The following is a 19,569-nucleotide window of genomic DNA, read 5'->3' on the forward strand; positions in this document are numbered from 1 at the left end:
CCTCCCCATCTTTCCTGTAGCCCCTTTCAGTACTGGAAGGCCGCTATAAGGTCTCCCCAGGGTCTTCTTTACTCCAGGATGAACACCCCCAACTATCTCAGCCCTTCTTCACAGGAGAGGTGCTCCATCTGTCTGGTCACTTTTGTGGCCCTCCTCTGGACCCACTCCAACAGGTCCATGTCTTTGCTGTGCTGAGAGTCCCAAAGCTGGACACAGTACTCCAGGTGGGGTCTCACAAGAGCAGAGCAGAGGGGCAGAATCCCCTCCCTTGACCTGCTGGCCACGCTTCTCTTGATGCAGCCCAGGATATGGTTGGCTTTCTGGGCTGAGCACACATTGCTGGCTTGCGTCCAGCTTTTCATCCACCAGTAGTCCCAAGTCCTTCTCTGCAGGGCTGCTCTCAATCCCTTCATCCCCCAGCCTGTACTGATACTGGAGGTTGCCCCAACCCAGGTGCAGAACCTCGCCCTTGGCCTTGTTGAACCTCATGAGGTTCACACGGGGCCACCTCTTGAGCTTGTCCAGGACCCACTGAATGGCACCCTGTCCCTCAGGCATGTCAGACACACCACTCAGCTTTGTGTCATCTGCAAATTTGCTGAGGGTCCACTCAATCCCACTGTCTGTCGTTGATGAAGATATTAAACAGTACTGGTCCCAGTACAGACCCCTGGGGGACACCACTCATCACTGATCTCCATTTGGACATTGAGCCATTGACCACTGAAGAGCAATAAGGCTGGTGATACAACATATACTATCTTTGAAGGTCCTTCAGCAGCCTCAACACTCATAGTTTGTTCTTTAGAACATGCTGCAAAGTTCCTCCCTAGGCTGCTCTGCATGAAAGGCTCAGGTGGACAAAGGAGAGTTGTGTTTTACACTTGGCATACAAGCTTCATTTGACTGTCTTAAGAGAAGCTTTGGAAGAAATTTCAAACAGACACTTAAAGATCTATGTTTATACTGTGTGAAAGTAATTTAGAATCTATTATGAATGAAGCAGGGTGTCAATATTTGTCTTCCAAGTTAGCAGGGACACCCAAGTCCTTATCTGGCATATCACAAGCTAGTGCCACCTTTCCTACAAAATACATACGTAGGAGTTCACATGCAGAGCTCCTGTGTACACTATGTTACTTGTTCATTTGCAGGTGAAGAAAGGAGCAACAAAGTCCAATCAGGAGTGGTGAAGTTTTTAATATACTCACCTTCCCCGATAAACAAACTTCATGGGTTCGACTGCCAATGCAGTGGCTACCACATCATCTGCATTGTGCCTGCGGCCACTAACTGTCATTAGGCCATCCAATTTTCCTACCACAAACACCAAATAGTCCTGAAAAGAAGACAAGATTAGAAATAGAGGGGAAAAACCTCCAGACTCCTCAAGATCTGTACGAGGTCACTGCCCCGACACAGAATTCTGCTGAGTTGGGGTGCATCACTTAGAGTTGGGAGTCCGGACAAAGCAGGGCCCCAGATGGCTCATTCACACTTACAGGACCCACAAAGCCAAGCAATCCTGTTCTTGTAAAGGGTTGGTCTGAAACAGGCACGCCGGCTGCCGTCACTGGAATGGCCTGAAAGAACATGTTAAGTATTCAGAAACTCACAGTACTGATAAGAAAAATGCTTTCTGCCTGTGGCACTGCAGCTCTGTGCTCAGGTGAAAAATGACCCGATGACAGCAGTTACTATCATGTCAAGTATGAACAACAACTTTTTGGATGGAGAACACACCAATTCTTCTTTCTTATCTTTTTCTCAGCTACTTAGCCTTCATAACAACAGTTCACACCACTTTTTAAATCAGGTTTTATAGTATGCACTCATATAACAATCAGAAAGTCCTTCTGTTGTTACTACTAACATCCCCAATGAGATACATATCCAGGCGTATCACTTCAACGGCGACAAACTCTACACTATCAGAACTTGGAGAAAGTTAAGTCTGCTGCAACTGTGGGACTGCCTACAATGGAGAATCAGAGCAAAAGCATTAAGCTCATCGGCAAGTTCCTCTCATGTGCTCAGGTGGTTTCCTTGCCCTCCCCGCACCCCCCAACTCTTCCATTACATCAGGTTTCTTGTTGGCTCTCTCACTAGCTAAGGACAGTGCTGAAAGCCAAGCTCTTTGAAGTGCTGAGGCTTGGCAAGCTGACAGGCAGAGCTTTTTTTGAAAGAGAAGACTATGGTCAGGATTTCCTTCACCTCTCTGGTAGAACATACTTCTGCTGAGCGTTCAAACTGCTGCCCAGTGTAACACTACTGCGTGTGCAACATTCACTCCTTTCTTGCCAGAAAAGACAAAACATGAAATTGGGGTACCACTGTGAGGAAAAATCTGGGCAGAAGGATTGCTTTTGCTTTACTTTGACAAACTACAAGGCTTATGACTGTTATGCTATCATCCTTACTATCTCTTCTTCCATATACCTAGGAACATAATTGCATATATCCAACAGCAAACTGTTTAGTCTTCTAAGCATTACAGCAAATGAACACTAACGGTCATTTTGAAAAGCACATACTGTTTGCAACACACAAAGGAAGCGTTCCTAAACCATTTATTACATCTTAACAAAGGCATTTTGATTGTATGAAGAAGTTCGCAAATATTAGAGCAACTTCTAACTCCATGTCCCAAGCTGTGCACTAATGAATTTGAAATGTCTACAGGTGATTTTACATAAGACTGCTGTGTTAATACAGAGCTAAGGTGAATTTAAATGCTAACACAGAAACAGCACTGGGTTGCAGAATATAGAGGCAACTGACTGACTGCTGATGGCACTTTGTATTTTTGGTTATAAAAGACTGAATTTCATATTCTGATAGAGAATAAAGCAGTATATTTGGCCATGGCTTTTTTCTAATAAAATAAAAAAGGAAGTTTAAGGAACAAATAAGTTTATGTGCAAGAAGAAATACTAGAAATGTAACAATGAAAGTACATTACAAAGAGAAATACAAACCTCAAACACATTCCTGGTGATTCCGAGGAGGCCGAAATATGCCATCCCAGTTGCACCTGAATTCACACATATTTCTCCAACCTCATCAGCTTTACACAGATAAGGAGTTCCATCCACCTTCACAACACACACATTTGCTAAAGGGAGAGGAAGAACATAGAGTCACAGCATTGGTTATGCTTCAACAGCTGACACAGAAGTTGCTTTGCCACTGAGAGGCAGATAAAGATTTTAGTATCAACTATCTATCAGCTACAGCAAAACCACAGCATGCAAGAGAGCTCTATCTATCTTTCTGACAGCTTGTGTAACGTGTTCTCCAAGATGCAAGTTTGCAAATGCAAATTTATTTCTGACAGTGCTTCACAGTCTGCACATTAGCAAACACCATAGCAATTGCTTTGCAACATGAAGGCAGGTGGTTTGATCAAGCACAAACATACATGAGAATAAAGAAGAAAAAGATAAAGATACCTATTCCAGACGTACTGCTCCTTTTATTTATTTACTTTGGTATTCACACTATCATTCCTTAAGTTATGTGAGAAATACATTAGAAATGGAGAGAAAAATAGGCATTTTTATTCTCTGTCAGGTCAATGATTTTTCTGCATTATATCCCACCTTCCCTTAAAGCAGACCAGCCTACCAACTATTATTTGGAGACCACAGACAATCCTCGCACAGAGTTGTCCCTTACTGAACTTACTCCTGTGACTACGTATTATATCTTCCCTAGCCTCAGTGTGATGTCCTTCTTCAACTCATGAAAAGGATTGCATTTCATAAAGGTCCTGCTGCTGTTATCCTTACCAACTTTCTTCTGAAATCTCAGAAGTCTTTCTACTCTGAAGTTTTCTTATTTTTAATCAAGGATATATACACACTTGTAAATCAAATATTACAGTGAGCTTTGCTCTGGTCACTGGTTACATTTTACTTCTGAAGCCACTGTTTTCTCAGGGGTTTCTCTGGCTAAGTAGAGCCCTTGCTTAAGCAGTCTGGATTTGTCCTTTCCTGGTTCAAAAGGGAAAGGAAAAAGGATATGGAGGGAGAAGGCATGACGGAGCAAGGAGGTTTAGCTTAGCACTCAAGACTCAAGATTAACAAAGATATCAAAATGGCTACCTAGGTCAATACAAAATAAAGAGAGCCTTTGAAAAATAACACAGACTATGCCATAAATTAATGTTCTGCCCTTTCCCATTGCATCTGCTCCCACCTCAGATAATCAGAGTACTTTGTGGTCATGCATACTGTATTAAAGAAACCAACCATGAGACCCCAGAGGTATCAGAAATTTATTTAGTTGGTTTATCTCAGTCAGAATCTTTTGAATGTTTTGGCCAGGGACTGTATTTCAGATAGGAAGCCCAGATAAGGCTTACAACAGCCATTATGAAGGACTGGACTACTGTTTTCTAATTTAACCATTCTTAAGTGATATACAGATAGCCCTTACTTCTACCACTGTTCAACGAGCATGAAGAGAAATCATAAATGGGAAGTGGCACACTTCCTTCAATACTAATACATAATAAAGCCAGGTCTGCTGTAAGCATGGACCAAGAACTCTGCTGGGTAGAACAGGTTCATAGGTGCATCTTCAAATCTCAGAGAAGTCTTCAGTTCTCAACAATTTAGGTCTGAATAGGAGAGACAGTAATTCACCCTACCAGTAGATCAATCTCTAAGTTACCTTGGTTTCATAAAAATTATCTATCAGAACAACTAGCATTTATTAATAAAATGTTTGGAAGCATGCAGTGATCACCTTTGGTGACCAAATAAGGAGACACCATTCAAATTCTGGTACAAGTCCAAGTCCAAATTAGAGCAACAGTTTCAGCTGCTGAAAATTCCACATATGAACTAAAAAGCTGGAATTAAATTATACAGTATGAACTATCAGTCAGTTGTGCAAAAAATGCATTTTGCAAATTAGGAGGAGAAACTGGGAAAAAAAAGCCATTTAAAACTTAATGGTAAATAGAAACAGAATAGTTTATTACCACAGGAAGTAACGAGTTAATCTCAGAACTCTGTATGTAATGCTTAAGCAATGATGCAGAGAGAAGTGCTAATAAGTGGAAAAAGTGCCACAACTTGTAGGCATACACAAATGCTACAGTCCTCAACTCATTCACAAACACGTAAAAACCAACAGATTAGCCTACTGTCCCCAAACGATGCTCCATCCATGAAGCCCAAGGACAATCCTATCACCCTGATCAAGTGAAAAAAAATACTTACCAGTAACCAATGTATGATACAGGTAGTCTACACGTACATTCTAACAGCAGGCATAGTTCTGCCCTGCCATGTGATACTGCAAGGTTTTCCTTTTGCAGTATCTGTAGAGCCTGTACTCTTGCTTCTCCTTCTTTTTCTGCTTCATGTGTGACATACAAGAGAGTGCATCTACCACCATTTCAGTCTCTCTCAACAGCATTGCATCTGAAAAAGAATTAGAGAGAAGGGAAAAGCAGATGGGATGGGAATGTACATGTGGACTACACATCACAAAGAATACTGATGACTGGTAAGAAAGCTTTCTTTCTTCAAATGAGTCCACATGTACATTCTTATAGATGATGACTCTCAGCAGTTAGCCCTGCCATGAGATTTCTGGCAGAGGATGAGAATCCTACTGTGCAGATGACCGCACTGATGCCCTACAAAAGACTGGATTCAGCTTTGGATGTTTCAAGACCAGCACAGCATGAATGGAAGAAGAATGTCGGAGGCCTGCACAGCAGAAGGCTACTACCAAAGGTGCCTGATGAGTGTTACAAAAGTGCTCTCTTGTTCCACTTTCACCGTTTCACAGTGGATCTGTATGCCACTGATATTCATTTGGATTGTTACTGTGTGCCAACAGTGGAACTTCAGGATCTTCTTGTAGCAAACAAGTCTTCATAAAAGGCCTGGGTCTGTGAGAATAAAAAGAAGAGGGTCCTCCTTGCACTACAGTCTTTAGTTATAGCTTCTGTTCTAGTGTTCTGTTCTGTTCATGAAGGCTTAGGAAAAATACTAAAAGGCTAGGATGAAATGCCCCTACCACCATTGTGGAAGGTATTTGCAGGGTTTCCAGAGAAACCTAATCTTTCAAGAAAACAGCACAAGGAGATGTCCAATGCAAGGACCTGAATCTTTCCCTGCTCTTCTGGGAAGGGCAATAGGCCTAAAGCAAGCCAACTTCCTAGATAAGGATGAACAAGAATCTAGACTCTAGAGGTGGTCACACAAGCATCCAAAGCACAACATTTAAACTGGAAGAAAATGTCTCATCACAAGTGTACACATTGCCACAGATCTCCACGAGAAGAAGTTCTGCAGTGGCAGGCTGTTGTGCCATCAGGTGATAGACCAAAGCCAAGTAGAACACACAGAACCGGTTACTACGATAAATTCCAAGGACTGAGTGGGGATGAGGTACTGCTATCTCATATTCACAATCCAAGAAAAAAGACTGAAAGCTTCACAAAATTGTTCTGTAAAAACTCACAAATCAGGTACTGAGATAAAGGAACTAAATGCATCTGCAGTGAATATACATCATGATAAACTACAAGAAACTGGGCAAATGTTTGCTGAGAGAAGGACAGAGGAAACAATAACATCTAAGGCATCCATAGACTGGAGACAAAATAAGCATCCTGCCATTTGAGAAATCTGAACTATTCTCCTTGAACTTCTGGGAAAGGAACTGAATACAGTCACAGTCCAGAACTTGGAACTGTATATGCATAAGTTCATCTTATGATCATCAAGAAACCTAAGATCTGGCACCAACCCAAAGTTTTCTGCTTAAGTATAAGAAAGTAGCTGCTGCATCACTCTTTCTATGAACCACGCTTTGTATGATTAAGAGTTATAAGGATATAGATCTTCTGGATTAGATTACTGTCCTGTCAAAGAAAGAATGTGAGAAGGATCCCTGTAGAAGAATGGAAACATTTAGTCATGAAGTAGCAGGGAGGCAAACTTAGTTGAATACCCTGAGCATCCATATACAGGTCCAAGCATAAAAGTATAATAAGCTTCCAAGATGACAGAAGACACAGGAATCACATCCCAGTTGCTGTGAAAGTTAGAGGCAGAAAACAGGCAGAAGAAGAGAGGTTTGGTACACTCGCTACCATCTTTACCAGTCCACTTTGAAAAAATGAACTGAAGATTGTTATAAGCCAAATATTGCTTCTTAGTAACATTAGTCCCAGACAGAAACCATGCAAAATAGCTCAAGGTGGTCAACGGGTGAGGCAAAACATCATCCCTCCAGGAGCTGCAGAGGAGACCTCAGGAGAATGTGTACTAGGTTGTCTCTTAAGAATTTCCATGCTATCTTTGATGGGAAGATTTCTTCATGGATGCTTGGACTTCCCTGGTGGCTCTTGTGATTGGCATTCATCATAGATAGTGAAAGTGAACAGCCAAGGCAACCAAAGAGACTGTGGCATCAAGAGTGGTCTGTGGGTTAAACACCGGTGACATAAGACATGGTCCTCCTGCTGAGGGGTCTGTTGAATGAGATCCCCTAAGCAGGTGGGCTCAGATCTGAAGAAAAGGAGAGGAAAAGCGGACACTTGATCCATGACCTTTTGACCTGCTGGTTCCTGAATAAAGTACATCAGAGATCTTCAAGGGTAATAAGATCAAAACCTTGAGGCTTGACTGAACAAGCCTCAGCATGACTACCAGTTCTTGGCTAGGAGACTACTTTCACAGCACATTTGACCAAATGAAATTCAGGAATGTGAGCTCCTATGACATAAAGTGTTTGAAAGACTAGGGCATGTAGTCACTTCCAAGACCTTAAATGTATTCAACAGGGATCAGAAGATGGAACAAAGCCTTCGGGGATGGCATCTGATTCAAATTAGGCCTTTGGTAAAAGCACAGCAATCTAAGGAAAGGAAAAAAATACAAAACCAAAAGCAGATAAAGAGCAAGACTCACCAGTCAGCAGAGTAATTCAAGAGGGTAACTAACAGGAAAGGAAATGGTGGTATGTTCCTCTCCTGTATGCCAAACACCAAGGAGAATGGACAGAGCACATCCTCCATGAATACTACATAGGCAAAAGCATCGATCTTACAAGGTAAGACACAAGTATATCCACTGTTAGAATGTACATGTAGACTTATTTGAAAATAAGTCATTAATTTCCTTAAGTCATTAATTTCTTTTCATTTGGCACACATCTATAAATAACTGCTAGCCTTTTTACTTTCTTCCTACTCTGGAAGCTTTTAACAATTTTTTGTTATTTTTTTTTAAGAGAAAACTCACAGGGAATAAAGTCATCGGATTATCCTCTATAGAGATTATCCTCTGTTGTGTTTGTTCTGACTTAGGGAACACACAGAGAAATTTCTGCTAAAAACATACCTTCAGACCTGGAATTTTTATCGTTTGGTCAAATTGAAGCTAATCTGCCCCAGATACTGATAGCCCAATGCTGATCAGAGTTTTAAAAGAGTTAATGAACTAAGATGCCCAACTTCTGCTTAACCTACAAGTAGTTTTGCCATTTGCTACTGTATTTCAAAATAGCAATAGCCATCCATTACAAGTCATATCATTCTAAGGCACTAAATGGACACACACTTAACTGTTCTCTCCTCATGCGATTAGGCAAGTCACTCAACCTTTCTTACTAATACAGAAAGTCATGGTAGTGTTTGCCAATGGCAATCCTAAACCAGATGGGTCCGTTAGATTTACCAGAGAATGCTCCAAGGCATTTGACAAAGGAGAAGGAGTTTTGTCAAAGATCCCTCATGCTACCCAATTAAGCACTTCACAAGGACAGGGTCATGTTTTTCATTGACAACTTATATAGAAGAGGAAACACACATACAGGTAATTCTTTCAACATCATAAGGCAGACTTGAACCTGCCACTGAGCGAAGGCACTACAAAAGGTTAACCAAGTGGCCTTACGGCTGTAATGGTTGAATATGAAGAGTAGCTTAAGGTGCAACACAGCCGTAGGCTGCCCATGTGATAAATTGAGCCAAAGAAAGATTTCAATCAATCCTGCATCCAATACCACTTTTTTGAACTCTCAAAAACTGGACCAACATCCAGTTCAATCTCAGCCAGTTCACCCAAGGATCCTGACTACCTGAAGGGCATGCAAACTTGTTCCCTCCTGTTCCTGTGACTGACCCATAACCTAAGTAGAAGATTGGGAGCACAGCTAAATTTCAGTGAGGTTTCAAGGGGACATCAGTAGTCTTAACAGCCAAACCAGATGGCAGTAATAGTCCATGCCACCTGTATTGTAGTTGAAGTGGAAAAATAACCATTCTGTTGAGACACAGAAGCCAGTTGCAGCTGACAGTCTTCTGGGTCTTTGCAGACAAGTTTAACAACCTGAATTTGAACATTCAGATGAAGCAAATTAGAAGCTGTAGATCAGATTAGGTTACCATACTGCTTTTTGTCTGCACTCATGTTTTCACATTGAGGCCATACAACAATGCACAGTCACTATTCTTGGTGGCTGTATTCACGCTGGCCTGCCTTTACAACCTTACTTCCTAGAGTGTTAAGTTGAAGCAGAAGCAATTTTGCTGTAAATTACCTGGCCCACCTATACTGACTCAGATCCGTAATGCTACAGTATGCTCATAAGGATCATAAGCAGAAAAGAGAAATGGCGACGTAATGGTAACTGCCAGAGCAAAGAGGACACAAGGATTTTTCACAGATCTGCTCAGATACCACCTGCCTGAGGGTGCCTGGCACACTGAACTCTAACAGGGTCTGCAGAATGCACACAGTTCTACGAACGTAGCTAGGAAAGTATTAAAACCCTCCTGTTGGCCACAAAGCCCTTGCTCCCAGAAGAACATTTTAAATATCTTGCCTTGCCTATCTACCTAGAAGGTCAGAATAGAGATGTTCAGTTTTCTGCAGCTAAAATAAGCAGATTGGACACGAATCCCCACAGGAAGGGCTCCTCTTCCTTTGCTTTCGTATGAAGTGCAGAGCTTCTGCTCAGTCTTTTATTGGTAGGAGGAGGAAGCAGGAGGAATGTGAATTTGAGTTCAGTAAAAACTGAACCACCAACCTTATTGGTTGCAGAGTGCTTCTGGGAGCCACGAGCAAAATGAAACACATTCAGTGCCACTTGCTACACGATGGCTGAAATTTTTATCAGCTGACTGAAAAGGTGTCTGCCTCCTCTCAGTCATAATGGGGGCCTTGATGTACTGAGAAGAGGTGGTTGCTGAAATAGCACAAGATGGCTCTTCCCTTCATCTTCACCTTGAGTCAATGCTCTACAGAGAGGAGGGCTTTGGAACCACAGCTCAGCAAAGCATGATGTTTGTAATGGAACCAAGAATAGCAAAGCCACAGGAGCCAAGGGCATGACCAGAACAAATCAGGTTCTTTGGTCACTACACAGTAAACCTGAAGGGGTAAGGAGAATTCAAAAAAATCTGTATCTCATCCTGTCCAAGTACACTCAGATCAGTTCAGGGCAGGGCCTGAAGCCAGTGGTACTGTCAGACAGATAGTGCCAGGGAACGTTACACTTCCAATCTAGATGCTGCAATCTTCACTTCTGCAGTAGAGGGCACTGAGAGGTCCGTCAGGACAGATCCCAGTCACTGCCCACAGTCTTAGGTCTGGTTTGGCACCCTCATTTTATTAATCTATCTCAGAGTGCTCTCCTCTCAAAATAACGCATAACTCAGCAGCCTAGCCTCAAAAGAGCACAACAGGGAAGAGACAAAGTCTTCTTGCTGCAATCCACTTAATGGGCTGGGGAACAATGCCCGTATCCACCTACTTTAGGAAGCACAGTCTTGCAAACAGATGTCATTAAGAAACTGAGGTTAATCCAGGACTGACCAGTTTGCTGTGATATCTAGAGTATGGGACTTTCAGAATGGTTAAAGTTGGAAGGGACCTCTGGAGGTCATCTGGTCCAACCCCTCAGCTCAAGCAGGGCCACCTAGAGCCAGTTACCCAGGACCATCTCCAGACAGCTTTTCAGTATCTCCAAGGATAGACTCCACAACCTCTCTGGGCAACCCATTCCAGTGCTCAGTCACCCTCACAGTGGGAAAAGTTCTTCCTTCTGCTCAGAGGAAAGCTCAGGTGTTTGTTTGTATCTACTGGCTCTTGCTGTCAGAGGACACCACTGAAAAGAGCCTGACTCAGTCTTCTCTATAAACTCCCTTCCGATATTTGTACATGTTGATGAGATCCCCCTCAAGCCTTCTCTATTCCAGGCTGAACAGTTCCAGCTCTCTCAGCTTGTCCTCATATGCTGAGATGCTGCAGTCCCTTCGTCATCTTGGTGACCCTTCACTGGACTCACTTCAGTAGCTCCATCTCTCTCTTGTACTGGGGAGCCCAGAAATGGACCCGTCACTCTACCTGTGACCTAACCAGTGCTGAGCAGAGGGGAAGGATCACCTCCCTTGGCCTGCTGACAACACTCCTCCTAACGCAGCCCACTACACCATTAGCTACAAGGGCACGTTGCTGGCTGCTGTTTGACTTGGTGGCCACCATGAACCCCAGGGTTCCTGCAAAGCTGCTCTCCAGACAGTTGGCTCCCAGCATGTCCTGGTGCACAGGGTTGTTCCTCCCCAGGGGACAGGGCTTTGCATTTATCCTTGTAGAATGTCATGAGGTTCCTGTCAGACCATTCCCTCAGCCTGACAAGGTCCCTCTGGATGGCAGCACAACCTGCTGGTGTATCAGCCATTTCTCCCAGCTTGGTGTCATCTGAAAACTTGCTGAGGATACACTCTGCCCCATCATCCAGATCATTAATGAAGATGCTGAAAATAACTGGAGCAGGTATGGAGCCCTGGGCTGGCTACATAGCTAGTTACTGGCCTCCACCCAGACTTTGTGCCACCAGTCACCACCCTTGGGCCTGGTTGTTCAGTCAGTTCTCAGTCCACCTCCCTGACTGCTCATCCAGCCCATACTTCATTAGCTTCTGTGTGAGGATCAAACAGGAGACAATGTCCAAAACCCAACCAAAGTCAAGGCTGACAATATTCACTGCTCTCCCTGCATCTACCAAGCCAGTCCCTTCATTGTAGAAAGTGATCAGGTTGGTCAAGCATGACTTCTCCTTAGTGAATCTATGCTGACTACTGCTGAGGACATTCTTGTTCTCTGCGTGCCTGAGAAAATGGTTTCCAGAACTAGTTGTTCCATCACCTTCACAGGGTTTGAGGTGAGGCTGACCAGCCTGTAGTTCCCTGGGTTCTCCTTCTTGCCCTTCTTGAAGACAGGAGTGACGTTTGCTCTCCTCAAGTCCTCCAGCACTTCTCCCAGTTGCCGTGGTCATTGACAGATAGTGGAGAGTGGCCTCACAATGACATCAAATTGGGTGAAGCCCGTCGGGGCCCATGGGCTGGTGCATGTGCAGGTCGCTTTAAGTATTCCTTAACTTCATCTCTTCTACCAAAGGTATGTCTTCCTTGCTCCAGACTTCCCCCAGGTCTCCAGTGCCTGGGCTTTCTGAAAGCCAGTCTGGATGGTAAAGACTGAGGTGAAGAAGACATTCAGTATCTCAGCCTTTTGCATGCCCTGTGTCACTGGGTCCTCTGCCCATTCAGCAGCTGGCCCATATTTTCCCAGGTCTTTATTTTGTCACCTATGTTTTTGTAGGAGCCCTTCTTGTTGCCTTTGACATCCCTTCCGATCCAATTCCACCTGGGCTTTGGCTTTCCTTACCCCATCTCTGCATGCTCAGTGGCTCTGTATTCCTTTCAGGTTACTTGCCCCTGCTTCCACCTTCTCTACACTTCCTTATGACATACGATTTCTGCCATGAGCATCTTGTTCATCCATGGAGGACTTCTGGCATTTTTTCCTGACTTTCAGCTCTTTGGGACGGACTGCTCTTGATCTTGAAGGAGGTGATCCTTGAATATTAACGAGCTTTCTTGGGCCCCTCTACCCTCCAGGACCTTATCCTATGGGACTCTACCAAGCAGATTCCCAAAGATGCCGAAGTCTGCTCACCTAGAGCTTTTGCTGTGATCTGTCCTCTCAGGATCTTGAGCTCTGCTATCTCACAGTCACTGGAGCCTTCAACCTTCACGTCCCCAGTGAGTGCCTCCTCATTTGTGAGTATGAGGTCCAGCAAAGACCCTCTGCCTCATTGGTTCCTCCATAACATGGGTCAGGAAATTGTCACTGATGTTCTCCAGGAACCTCACAGATTGCTTATGCCCTGTCCTGTTGTCCCTCCACCACACATCAGGGTGGCTAAAGTCTCCCATGAGGACAAGGGCCCACAAATATAAGGGTGCTTCTAGCTGTCTGCAGAAGGCCTCATACACTTGTTCTTCCTGGTCAGGCACCCACTACAATGTCACCCGTACTGGTCTGTTCTTTAATCCTCTCAGTTGGCTCCTCATCCAACCTCAGGTGAGTTCCATGCATTTCAACTGTTCCCTTGCATAAAAAAACCTGTTCTCTCCTGTCCTCCCTAAAGAGATTGTATCCATCCATGTGTCTGTAATCCCAGGTATGTGAATGTGTCCAGAAGAAGGCAACACAGCTGTTAGAGATGTCCTATGAGGAGCAGCTAAGGACTCTGGGTTAGTCTAGTTTGGAGAAAATGAGGCTGAGGGGTGACATCATTGCTCTCTACAGCTTCCTGAGGAGGGGATGTGGAGAGGGAGGTGCTGAGCTCTTCTCCCAGGCATAAAACACCTGGGAATGGTTCAAAGCTGTGCCAAGGGAGGTTCAGACAGGACAGCAGGAAGCATTTCTTTACCAAGAGGGTGGTCAAACCCTGAAACAGGCTTCCTCGAGAGGTGGTTGATGCTCCAAGCCTGTCAGTGTTTAAGAGGCATTTGGACAATGGCCTTAAAGCATATTAATTTTTGATCAGCCCTGAATTGGTCAGGCAGTTGGACTAGATGATGGTTGTAGGTCCCTTCCAACTGAAATACTCTATTCTATTTTATTCCAACATGTGGACTATCACTCCTGGATGAAAGACAGCATTTCATATTATGCTTTATGTTTTGTTTTGTTTTGCTGTAATTGTTCTGACATAGCTCTATGTCAGTCAGCACTAATGCTAACAAGTGAACAGTAACACAACTCTGCAGACCAGCCTAAAGCATCTGCCCATACCAAAACCTATGGTCATTCGAATTTATCATTGATTAATCTCTGCTGAAAACACTGAATAATCTAGTACTTAATCATCATGGGTTCAGATAACGTGTCAAAACTAAGTCATACTACCTTGAAAGTATTTATCATTTTACATTTTTATTTATTTCATCAGCACGAGTATAATAGTAAAGATAACTTATGTGGCGTGTACTTAAACCTATACAAAATGCTTTCCTACCTCCAGGCATAATCTGACCAACATCCTGCACAGTTAATACCGACAACTTCTCTTCCGTATCCACTCTTATCACGCCGAAACTCAGACAATTCATAGATAACACTGCTTTTCCTGGAGGAGGCCCGCCCAGTTCTGGAGGTCTGAAAACAGAAAGTCAAATTAGGTATGAAACAATAGACCAATGGCAAAATGGTCATCAAAAACACTGCGCCAGTCTCTCAGGCTTGTTACCAGAAATAATGGTTTCCCATTTTAAACAAACAAGAGTTCAAGACTGGTAATATATTTTAACTAGATGAAAAAAGAGCTGGAACAAAACATCATATAGCTTCCTCCCACTCTAAAATGTTACAGAGAGGATTTAGTTCTATTATGGGCAAAGAAGTGTCAAGAATAAGCATTCAATGGAAAAATTTTCTAAACAGCAGGAAAAATCAGAAAGTGTTTGGAGGGCTTGACACTTCTTACTCTGAGCAGAATTGATTGAGGACCAACAACTGTATTTTGTGTAATTGTTCAACTTTGAGTATGGAACAGAGCAAAAGATGCTGTTGTAAAAAACAGTTAAGTGCATTTTTTAAAAAACGGGGAAATGTCAGTTCTCCCACCACAGAAAGCACTCTCCAAAATCCCAAACCTTTTTTGTTTCAAGTTTTCTTGAAATTGATTTTCCGAAAACGCACATTTTGATCAAAACCACTGTCAACAAACTCCAGCATATTCCATCCATGTGTCTATTAATAATCGAAGGATTTCCCTTCTCCGGCGCATCCCTTGCTATCTCCAGAAATCCAATGGTATTTTTCAGCCCAGCTACAAATATTTTTTCTTTCTTGAGCCCCCTGTTTACAAGATATTGTATATAAGCAATTACCTTCTTCCTCCCAAGTAAGTAACAGTCTTGATTTTTGGGGCATTTTATAAAGGTCCTCCAACAACATCAGTGCGAATGAGACCTCGCTTTCCCAAACAGTAAAAAAAAAACCCTAATGGCTGAGTACTTTTAGGAAATATTAAACTTTATAAAGAAAAACAAAAATCACCCATCCTTCAGTAAAGGAGATATCTGTGAGCCTCAGACTTCCTCTGCCTAGGTCTTTGGGCATCTTTACGTGGGTAATGGTCTCTTCTGACTAGGATTTTAACATCAGACACACTTCAGTAGTCAAGAAATGCTTCAGTTCACTTCTCAGAAAAGAGAATTACCTGCGGATAGCAACAGTTAGTGCCTCTGAAGAACTCGCACAAGGACAGATTACTTCTGGTCTCAAACCTCTGGATTGAAATACATTCAGGAATGCATCACAGGAAGATATTGACCCTAAAAAGATCAATCACACAATTGGAAACATTTTGCCAAGGGAGGAAAGCTTGAGCTGCAGGATTTCAAAGTCTATGCTTACTCTCAGCTCAGCTACACAAACACAATATACTTCCAAACTGCCTAAAAGACATTCCAACCTATTATTAGATGCTAGATTTAGAGAAAAAACTCCCAGTGGTTAACAACTCATTGACTGAATTAAATTCACAACTCTCACTGCATAGTCTCTTTATCTGGCAGCACACTGTAACACTTAACATCATGGAAAGTCCTTCAGTGGCTCCGAAATTTTTGTCACTAAGGGTAACTTATGTCAACTTCCTATGTAGCTCCTATATGAACGTTTCTTATAGAGGTCACAGAACCAGAGCATTTAGAAATAGTATCAAATGTTTCTGACACATCTTCAGTTCAGAACTCTACCTGACCTTCATCACTCAGCCCAAATTGCAGGAGGATACTTCATCACTTACAGCTTTGCATTTTACAGTTGTGGAATTGCAGCACATAATGCAAACCATCAAATTTCACTGATTACAGTACATCCAAGGTATAATTTCATGTCAATTCATGTAACAGTACAGCACAGATGAAAAGATGAGGTTAAAAAATTAATTTACACAGCTAAATATAGCTAAGAAGTGCAAACAGCAATAAAAAAGCAGCGGCATCACTAGCATAGAAATTGTATTTTACTGTAGAACAAACTGCCTAACTTTCTAAGCACCAGGTCTGAAACAGTGCTTACAACAAACACAATCTTAGCAAGACCATTTCAAGTTTTCATCTTCCGCCATCACGGCTTGCTGACCTCTCATCATGCAACTCCAAGGCATCTGAAATATGATTGATTTTCTGGTGTATGAGAACAGCAAAATTAAGCAACTAAGGTATATTCTTGCCTGTTGCAAAAAACCCCTCCTAGCTGCTTTCTCAAATTACTGTAAATCACCACTGTATCATTCATAAAAAAGTGAAGAACCTACCACATGCTCTAGTTAACAGTTGTCATGGTTTTGAGTTAAGGCTGTGACTGCTCCCATTTTTATGCCCCTGCACACGACTGAGACAAGCCCTAGAGGCACGTACAGAATCAGACACACTGCAACTCAAGATTTTATGTCTCCATGCAATACATGAACAACTACTTCGAAACTGGCATTACGACTCACTTGCAATTTTAAAAGCCTTTTCCAAATTACATTGCCAACTATTCTTTATATAAAGAATAGATCCTTCAGAACATTTTCTATGAAAGTTTTGCTTCAGTGTCCTTGGCAAAGAAATGTTTTGCTGAAGATAACCGTAGCCAGTGCTGCTGAGCTCCTACAGTGCAGACCCAGAGTTCTGCGATTTACAGGGTGCTTTACTTCACCTTGGACTGACACGCAGAAAACGCATCCATACTCACATGGATTAGCTCCATCTGCCACTATTAACATTCGTAAAGAGCTCAGACTGACATCTCTCTGATCCCTCTGAGCCAAAAGTGACCAGTGCATATCACGTGATTTTACTAGTGCTACACGGGCTGAAAATAAAAAAATAATTATGGTGCATGTGCAAAACAAAATAAAGACCAATTATAAAAGTATATAAATATTTTTGTGTATTTACATAAATTTATGAAACTAGTTACACAGAAAACAAATACAAATGCCAACTATTTAACTACTATGTCACGTGTAAACTCAATGTCTCCAGACAGACTTGATTACAGACTTTAAATGCTTACTATAAATTCAAATACTGAGATCAGAAACACAGTTTCTTTGCAGGTCTATCAGAAGAAGACATCAATGTCACTCATCAATGAATCTATCAGTATATATAATACTGAAATGGAGTACCCAATTGCTAAAGCTGTGCAAAGAAAATCAGCTGGATAAAACAGCAGTGGCTTTGGCTAGAGCATTTTATACAAACAAATTGATTTTTTTTTTTTAAATCATCCAAAAAGAGATGGGTTAAGTAAAAATACTTTAAGGCTACCTTTGTACGAGCAGACTTTCTGTATCCAGGAAAGTGGATTAACCTTCATTAATGCATAGGGAATACTGATGACATGCATTCTGTTCATAACACTCTATGAGAAAAATATTAAAAAATAAACTTTCCAGTGGCTCAGAGAATACACAGCATGTACCATACTTTTAAAAAAAAATCATGACAGCTACAGCGTAACTCTTACATTTAACTGTTAGTGAAAACTACGTGTATCATCAGTAAAAACATAAGCTATGCCTATGCAGTGAGTTACTCAAAAAGTAACGCTTTATTCTGAAAAATATAAATATTGAAATACAGTTTGAGAGAGTTTATGACCTCATTCTGATACCTATACCACTAAAAGAAGCAACTTGCTGCAGGTTTTTTTCATTCATTCAAATACTCACTGTTAAAACTCCGTGCCAAAGGCCAGCATCTCTTTTGAAATCCAAGACATTTGTTAGTGTTTCAGCTGAAAGTGAAGGAAAAACTATCAGACTTAAGAAATTTATATATTTATAAGAATATTTAAGATCTCAAAATATTTGTTAAAGCAACTATGAAACTTCCAACACCCCTAAGAAATCAAAGCTATGTTGCCATGCATTCTTGTCTATAACAAACAGGCTGCTTAAGCTGAAAGTGTCTTATTTTACTTACTACAATCACCTTTAAATTATGATTATAGACTAGATTATTACAAAGTATTTAAGACCCTGTTTTCATTATAATACCACTTCCATGTGTTTGCTACATTTGCCAATGAACTGTGCAGACCAGAACTTTAGTTTTGATGCAAACTGAAAAAGTTCACTTATATTAGAAAGAATTAAATTTAGTGAGAAATATTGCCATGCCTGTACTAAATTTTCTTCAGTGTTTTCTCTGAGAAATTTGAACACCTGAGTAATTTAAAAACACAGAATCAAATATTTTAAATGAAAGATTCAACCTGACTTTAGAGGGATTTATTGTATTGATTAGGTGAAACTGGCTTATCACTGCATGCACCATGAATTGTTCTTTGAGGTATTTATTATTCTTTTTAATTTTTCAGAATGTACACAGCTATCTCCCAGTAAATAAAATACTTCATTAAGTCAGCCACATATCCATTCATTCTCTGGGTGACAGAGAGGACCAAGCACTCTGAGACAGGTGCATTGTCCCAGCCACGAGCCTGTATATAAGGAAATGCAAATCTTCCATACCCTCACTTCTTTTCAACGTTCATGAAACGTGAACTGCATAAAACTGGATTTGCTGGAGAAAGCAGCCAGCAGTTTCACAGCATCTTATGAAAGACTCTGTACGATCCTCATAGAGAAGCTGATGGAAGTATGGGCTAGATGAGCAGACAGGGAGATGGACTGAAAACAAACTGAATGCCTCTTCACCTCAGTCTTTACCATCCAGACTGGCTTTCAGAAAGCCCAGGCACTGGAGACCTGGGGGAAGTCTGGAGCAAGGAAGACATACCTTTGGTAGAAGAGATGAAGTTAAGGAATACTTAAAGCGACCTGCACATGCACCAGCCCACGGGCCCCGACGGGCTTCACCCAATTTGATGTCATTGTGAGGCCACTCTCCACTATCTGTCAATGACCACGGCAACTAGGAGAAGTGCTGGAGGACTTGAGGAGAGCAAACGTCACTCCTGTCTTCAAGAAGGGCAAGAAGGAGAACCCAGGGAACTACAGGCTGGTCAGCCTCACCTCAAACCCTGTGAAGGCGATGGAACAACTAGTTCTGGAAACCATTTTCTCAGGCACGCAGAGAACAAGAATGTCCTCAGCAGGTTGTGCTGCCATCCAGAGGGACCCTGACGGGCTGAGGGGATGGTCTGACAGGAACCTCATGACATTCAACAAGGATAAATGCAAAGCCCTGTCCCCTAGGGAGAACAACCTGTTGGA

At 42.1% G+C, this 19,569-nt stretch overlaps 1 protein-coding gene across 9 annotated transcripts in view; it reads right to left on the reverse strand.

The window, feature by feature from the left end:
- The window catches only part of DIP2A (disco interacting protein 2 homolog A), a 139,881-nt gene that overhangs the window by 23,237 nt on the left and 97,075 nt on the right, over positions 1-19,569 (reverse strand). For all 9 annotated transcript variants that reach the window (XR_012629400.1, XR_012629399.1, XM_074872367.1 and 6 more), the window contains 8 exons: positions 18,061-18,125; positions 17,657-17,750; positions 17,076-17,195; positions 15,547-15,661; positions 14,341-14,480; positions 2,979-3,115; positions 1,503-1,583; positions 1,212-1,339 (listed from right to left, as the gene is read on the reverse strand). Coding sequence is in view for 7 of the 9 variants with exons in the window: in XM_074872367.1 (XP_074728468.1) it covers positions 1,212-1,339; positions 1,503-1,583; positions 2,979-3,115; positions 14,341-14,480; positions 15,547-15,661; positions 17,076-17,195; positions 17,657-17,750; positions 18,061-18,125 (880 nt within the window). In the remaining 2 variants the exon portion in view is untranslated. The remainder of the gene's footprint in view (positions 1-1,211; positions 1,340-1,502; positions 1,584-2,978; positions 3,116-14,340; positions 14,481-15,546; positions 15,662-17,075; positions 17,196-17,656; positions 17,751-18,060; positions 18,126-19,569) is intronic.

Source organism: Strix uralensis, chromosome 6 (assembly GCF_047716275.1).
Source record: "Strix uralensis isolate ZFMK-TIS-50842 chromosome 6, bStrUra1, whole genome shotgun sequence".
Classification (NCBI taxonomy): Eukaryota; Metazoa; Chordata; class Aves; order Strigiformes; family Strigidae; genus Strix; species Strix uralensis.